The sequence below is a fragment of the Morone saxatilis genome, unplaced genomic scaffold (genome assembly GCF_004916995.1).
Source record: "Morone saxatilis isolate NCDOM2014 unplaced genomic scaffold, NCSU_SB_2.0 Contig22, whole genome shotgun sequence".
Taxonomy (NCBI): Eukaryota; Metazoa; Chordata; class Actinopteri; family Moronidae; genus Morone; species Morone saxatilis.
Genome location: NW_023339785.1, coordinates 26,648,113 through 26,655,208, shown reverse-complemented (window position 1 = coordinate 26,655,208; position 7,096 = coordinate 26,648,113). Strand labels below are relative to the sequence as shown.

Below are 7,096 nucleotides of genomic sequence, written 5' to 3'. Positions count from 1 at the left end.
AACTTCTGTTATGAATTGGTGCTACAAATAAAATTGAATTGAACTGTCTCCAGGCTCTCCCAGTCTATCCCAGTAGAGCTGTAGAGTTGATGGTGGGTCATTGTGGTACCACTTTCACTGTGAATATTAAATGTTAATATTGTCGTGTGGAGCTTTAAGAGTGTCCTCTGTGTTTCTGTGACCTCCAACATGTCCACCAGCTGCAGTCTGTAGCGTCTCAGCAAGACACTGAGTGTTTGTTGTTCTCTGAGTCTTTGTTCAGCTGGGAGCTCGTCTGTCTCTGCTGCAGGAAAACAGCTTTTATGTGGACACAAAGACTCACGGAGACACTGAGACACTGCCAGGAGAACCCAGTGCCCCCAGTCTGCTGCTGGAGGAAGCTGGAGGACACGACTGTACACTGGAGGACACGACTGTACACTGGAGGACACGACTGTACACTGGAGGACACGACTGTACACTGTAGGTGTCTGTCTATCTGTGTGTTCACTGTAGGACACGTCTGATTGAACATTGAAGACATCACAGCGGTGTCTCTTACCTCTACCGCCAGCGAACCCAGACTGTCCAGGAGGTTGTTGGTCGCCCTGGCAACCTGTTTGACGGCGTCGGGGTCGGACTTCACCTCCCTCTGAGAGACACAAAGACACATTTTAATAATCAATAGGACATTTCATTGATCTGAGATTTACTCACTGTCTTTCTAACGTCCTCTGACTGAGGCCGTAAACTGTCTCTGACTGCGGGATTTTACAGTCGTGTGTCCCTGTTGCCGTGGAGATGGTGTGTTCACACGCTCCGTCAGCAGCTCGTACATTCTGCACACAAAAGACTCGCTGACGTGCAGCTCGCTTTCACAGAGAACCAACGAGTCTCCGGGCGCCGAAAACTGAGACTGTACAGAGCGAGGACACGCCGGGACACGCCTCCTCCCACACACACACACACACACTCACACACACACCTGGAGCTTCAGGTGAAAGCACTCAACACAACACACACCTTTAATCTCTCACAGTGTAACTGATACTGCTTATACTTATATACTCTACTTATATACTTATATACTTATATCCTAATATACTTATAAACAGAATAAACAAAACTTGGCAGCATGTGCCCAAACAAAATAAAATAAATGATTAAAATAATTTAATGTCTTAAATAGATATCTGCCTACTGATGATGTTTTTTAAAGTTTTCTTACAACCTTTAAAATCAAGACGACCTTGCGACCACCTGTGAGGCCTTAGCGACCCCTAGTGGGGGTCTCGACCCTCAGGTTAGAAACCCACTGACACAGAAAACATCAAAATCAGATTTTTTCAGTCTTTATTTGAATATTTGCTGTTGAGGAAATTTCAAAAGTAACTGAAAGTAATCCAGTTACTGTGATCATTAGATTACTGAGTACAGTTAAAGTACGCCGATCCTCCCAACCCTGCAGACATGGATCACTGACATCTTTTGTACTTTCTTTGTCCGTGTGGGTGTAAAATAGCTCTTAAAGTGCATCCATAAAGGTCTTTAAAGGTCTTACACTGAACCTGCAGGAACCTGAATTATATTTGGAAGGAATCTTTCTTTATATCAAAGTAATGAAACAGACACAGCTCAGTAAAAGAAGTTGATTTAAATAATGTGGAAGTAAAACCTCTAATCAACTAATGAATGTGTGCAGTATTTATGGTGATCAGTGTTTGTTTATAAGTGGAAAGATTTAATGTGAGTCACTTAAAACAAGTATAGTTAACTGTTCCATTAGATGGTCCGCAGAAAACGTATTGATTATCGATTAATTGTTTTAAAATTTAAAGTGGGAACATTTGTATAAATAATAATAAAATGTATTAAAGAGACTTTCTTCAGATAAATTCTGTAACATACTGACTAGTTTTAAGTTCAATTAACTTAATTTACCAAAGTTACCTTTACAATAATACTTAGTTACTTCTATTGAAATCCATTTTTTTCATACAGAAATTGTTTGAGTTGAATTAACTGATAATTATTTATATTTGAATAAAATAATAATATTATAATAATTATATAGTTATTATTACATTAATCAGCAGATATTCGTTAACTGCTCGTTTCTGAATCTGATTTCAGAGTGAACGTCTGTAAACTGAAGATCTTTGAGGATCAATATTTTTCTGGACCAAACTAATCGATTACTGGTGAAAACAATTGACAGACGAATGAAAATATCAATAGTTCATTAAGAAACTTTTAGATATTTACAGAAATATCTGATAATCTGATCCACCAATCAGAGCTCTCAGGTGTGTTTTACCTGGATGGGTTTCAGGAAGTCCAGGTTGTTTAGGAAGTGCTCCTCTGCGTGATTCAGCCAGGTGGGCGGGGCCTGACAGAGGACTTCCTGTACCAGCGCCGATGTCAGCGGGTCCGAGATCGTCACAAAGTCCTCCAGACTCTGCTCGCCCCCCTCCCTGGGACACATGTCCCTCAGGTGGACCCCAAAACCTTTGAGGAGGATCTGAGAGAGAAAGTTTGCAAGTTCATCAATGTCTGTTTTTATGTTTACACTGAGCATGTGCAGACTGGTCCTCACTTTCTCCAGGTTGACGTGGGCCTCCCTGATGTGCTCCACGCTGAGCTCGGGGAAGGAGGCGTTGCTTCGCAGGAACGCAGACAGAGTCTCATTGTCCCGCAGGAAGTGCTTCAGCTGGAATCCTGAGACAGGAAAACACAAAGAACCACAATCAGAGAAACCTGCTCCTGCTCCTGCTCCTGCTCCTGCTCCTGCTCCTGCTCGTCCTCTTCCTCCTCCCTCCTCCTGGTCAGTTTTGTGGACATGAACCGAACCAGAACTCTGGATCAGCTCTCTCAGCTCCAGGTGAGGCTGCAGACTGGCAGAGGGAAGCTGTGACCATATTTGGGCGTCTGAGATAAAACACGCAAGCAGCGTCGGCTGCATGTTGTCACACGTCTGCAGGACTCGGAGGAAACCTGCATCCCAGCGGCTATTTATTGGACAAAGCCCCGCACACATAAATGAAATGGCCAAAATATCTGAAGGAAAGATATTCTAATAATTATATCGTCAATAGTTTAAACTCAATGAACACACTGAGTCTCCCAATCAGCCGATCACTAATCAATAACAGTTAGCTGCAGTGAGGAGCGCAGGCTGGAGCTACGGAGGCCTCGCAGGGACAAACCGCCCTCAGGAGGACGTTAGTGACGGGTCGCTGAGCTGTCTGACATCAGCAGCTCGCTGTGATGTGATTGGTCAAATGAGGACGGGCTTCCAACAGAGAAACACGTCGGCTCCAATCAGACGTTTACTCCTTGTTGTTAATGATTCATTGTTACACTGCAGCCGACCAATCAACAGCCAGGGATTGTCAAAAACCCTGAACCCTGAAGTGAACTGATCCCGGTTCAGATCCTCGTGTGTCCGGATGAAGTTTGTTCAGCTGCGTTTGAACCCGGCGGCTCTCAGTGTGATGGCGGCGACACACTGACCGCCGCCCGCTGAGGCCAGGTCTGAGGTTCTGGTCTGCAGACTCTGAGGTTCTGGTCCACCGGCTCTCTGACAGCTTGGAGGCTGATCCCTGCTCAGGTGAGATCACCTCAGGAGGTTCCAACAGGTAAACCTGCTGCAGCTCGCCTCCCCGCCCCCGCTCACATCACAGCAGCTCAGATGGTGTGATCAGATGTAATTAAAGAGAATAAAGAGCTGCATCAGAGTGAGAAGGTGGGTAAGAGGATGCTTAGACAAGAGGGAGGGTGGAGGCGCATGCTGGTTTTGTTCCCTCAGTCGAGTCAGTTATGAGAGAAAAACGGCCCCCCACAGAGATAAAACTGGCAAGATTAACATCACTAAAGGAGACAAAATTCTTGTTCATCGAGCCTGAAAAACCAGCAGCAGAGGAGGGACTGCCAAACCAGGTTCTCAAGTGGGTCAGAATCCACTTGGGAGGCGGGGGTGCGTAGTATGCTCAGCGAGAGAATGACAGAGTTGGATGGAATTGAATGTTGGAATTGAATTACAAAATGTTCTTTAATGTCCCCAAGGCAATTTGGTTCATACAATTCAGGGTCAGCCTAAAAGTACGCTGGGTATATTATGAGAGAAAAATCTATATATATAGAGCGCTCAAAGAATTATTCCGCCCCTAAAAGCTCAACTTTCATTAGTTTAACTGCCTTACTTATATTTTAATTTGGCAATTTAGAGAGCGAGTTTATCTGAGATAAATCAGATCACAAACATTGGACTAACCGTAGGATACAGGTGTTGTTACTGGACTGTTCCTGGTTCCGCCTTACTGTCCCTGTGTTGTAACTGTCAAGCATTTGAGTTAGGAAATGTACTGATTACCATGACTGACTTGTAACAGACTAGTTAATCGTCTAGTTTATCGTGGTTTCTGGTATCTGGTCTGTCTTACTGTAGCTGTTTATCAAGGGTTCTGTTACTGTCTGATACTCCAACCTGACTGTAACAGACTTAGACGGTTACATTTTACTGTCTTTTACTGACGCTTATCCAGTTTCGTAGTATACGGGTGTCTGATTACTGTCCTTATTACATAGTAGCGTTCGTACAGCTCAATTACCTGTTAATTGTCTTTTATTTACTGAACGTCACTCCATACTGGTACTGTCCCCACGACCTGTATACTGCTCGTCTCCCTGGTATTGTGTTACTGTCTTGTATCTGGTCTGTTACTGACTGTTACTGTCTGTTACAGTTCGTTACTGTCTGTTACCGACTGTTTCCTACCTGACTGGCTGTTCTGCAGCGCCTGCAGAGCCTGAGCGAGCTCCTTGAATCCGTCCAGGTTTTTATCGTTCTGACTGTAAAGGAGAATCTTCTTGGCGTCTGAAAACAGACGAGAAATTCTGGACAGAAATCAGAGAACAGGAAGTCATCGTTAGTAACCGAAGCAAGGACAGCAGGAAGACAGAAGTCAAACATTTGTAAATGTTTCAGAATAAAAGCTCTGAGAACAGGGCGGGCTCACATGGAGTCGTTGAAGTTTCCGACGACTCCCGGAGACTCGCCGGGCGTCGGGTTTCTGAAGCAGGGGTTGTTGGCGTTGCAGAGGATTCCCTGAAGCCAGGGCAGCGTGCCGGCCGACGGCATCGCCTTGTTGGGAAAATGACCTGCAGACAAAAACAAAAACAGGAAGTGACAGTGTTTACAGCGGTCAGAAAACCTTTTACCAAAGTAAAAGTATCTGTAATTCTGCAGCTAAGACTCATGGGAGATCAGACTCTTCTGTCGTATGTTGGATTGAAACACGTGTTTGTGCTGACACACGTGTAGTTTCTCAGTCAGATTTAATCTCAAACATGTTAAGGACGTTTCTTCTTTATCTTCCTGCTCCGTTGGAACGTTCACCTGGACACGCTGCAGCTAGATTAGCTCTGATTGGTTTATTATCTGCAGCAGCAACATCAGCGGCTGCAGCAGCGAGCTCCAGGTGGAGAATATCAGCGCTGGGACCTTTAACCCCGCTGAGAGAAGACGCTGCTATCAGAGAACTTTAAGACTGCCAACTGGCCTCTTTCTAATCAAAACTCTGATAAGATAAGAACCAGGACGAACAGGCCCAGCACCATGTGCAGGATCACATCTTCCTCAAACTCCAGAAGCTGCTTTTCAAGAATGAAAACTGTCTCTGTCCTGATGTCCTGATGTCCAAATAATCCAAATGAATCAATGAACATAAAACTAACCAGCAGATATTTGAATAATCTGTTAATGATTAAAGTTCAACTATCAGCTGCAGTCTGACAATAACTGATTGTATGAAAATAATGCTTCACGCTAACTGTGCACTGTGTATTTGTAATCCAGTCAGATTATTTTATTATTGATTCATCTACAGATTATTTAATCAGTTTCCACACACAGAGTGAGACTATTATTGATGTTTATAGTCTTTATATTATATTATATATTACTTTATACTGATATATTCTGTTTAGAAAAGGAAGTAATGTTGAAGCTGGTTTTTATCTTTGGGTTCTGTTTTTACTGGTTATAAAGAAACCCACATTAACAGCGCCTGAAATGGACAACAAAAGGTTTCCTTACTCTAATTCAGCAGAGCCCCAAATGTTTTGGTGCTTTCTCTCAGCGTTAAGCTCGCAATGTGTTTAAACAGGCGTTAGTGTCCCACCTGTTTTCCACCCCTGCTCTGCCCTGATTGGCTCTAAACTTGACATTTATTCATGCCTAAACCTGACCGACCAACAAAGGCAGTGAACACGCAATCAGAGGCAGAGCAGGGCGGGTCTTCACGCGGGTCTTCAGGTGTATCTCACCTTACCAGGAGTTACCGGTACGCAATAAGTTCATACTTTTTATTGAACTTATTATATAATTATTTCAGGAAGTCAAGTACCCCCTGCAGTACTGGAGACCTTTCACTTTCATTATGACGAGTTCCAACTTGGAAAAGAATATAAAAATCAGGTGTCAGATTGCTTGTTTCTGACATCCATACTGCGTTTGTTTCTACAGCGCTGTTTAAGCATTCACTTTCATCATGATGGGTTTGCACACAAGAAACAAATTCACTTCTTTAAGCCAGAGAAACATAATGTGTTCATCCGCCCTGAGATTCAGATCCAGTCAAATATCTAACGGGTTCTTCTTTGGCCTAACCTACACCCTCACACCCAGGATTGTCTGTAATCCTCACAGACTTTCACTATCTCAACAGCAGCAAGAAAACAAACCAATCCCAGCTCAACTCCTGTCTCCTATACATGTGAGAGAACAGTCTGATTTAAACCTTTAGGTCCTCCAGTGGATGGATCAGATGTTTGTGTGTAAAACCATCTGTGGAAAGACTCGGTGGAGATGTCGTGTAAAGCTGAACTCTCTCCGCAAGCCGCTGCGAGTTTCAACATGTCGGAGCTCACATGCTGCATGAATCACAGCAGAAATATTCCTCAAACAGCCGACTGCAGCAGAACCAACAGACCTTCTGCTTTCAGAGGGAAACAGGAAAGGAAGCAGCTTCCTGAGACGCAGTTCAATAAGGGTTAATGTGGTCTCACTTTCAGCCACAAGTGATCAGACTTGATCTCTTCTGAACTGGGGATTATT

The 7,096-nt window shown here is 43.9% G+C and overlaps 1 protein-coding gene across 1 annotated transcript in view; it reads right to left on the bottom strand.

Annotated features, from left to right (window-relative positions):
• LOC118333402 (phospholipid-transporting ATPase ABCA1-like) overlaps positions 1-6,418 on the bottom strand; it is a 20,032-nt gene extending 13,614 nt beyond the window's left edge. The window contains exons 1-6 of the mRNA XM_035669009.1: positions 6,406-6,418; positions 4,998-5,139; positions 4,757-4,875; positions 2,576-2,697; positions 2,297-2,500; positions 542-631 (exon numbers count right to left, since the gene is read on the bottom strand). Of these exons, the coding sequence (XP_035524902.1) occupies positions 542-631; positions 2,297-2,500; positions 2,576-2,697; positions 4,757-4,875; positions 4,998-5,139; positions 6,406-6,418 (690 nt within the window). The remainder of the gene's footprint in view (positions 1-541; positions 632-2,296; positions 2,501-2,575; positions 2,698-4,756; positions 4,876-4,997; positions 5,140-6,405) is intronic.
• Between the last annotated feature and the right edge of the window lie 678 nt (positions 6,419-7,096).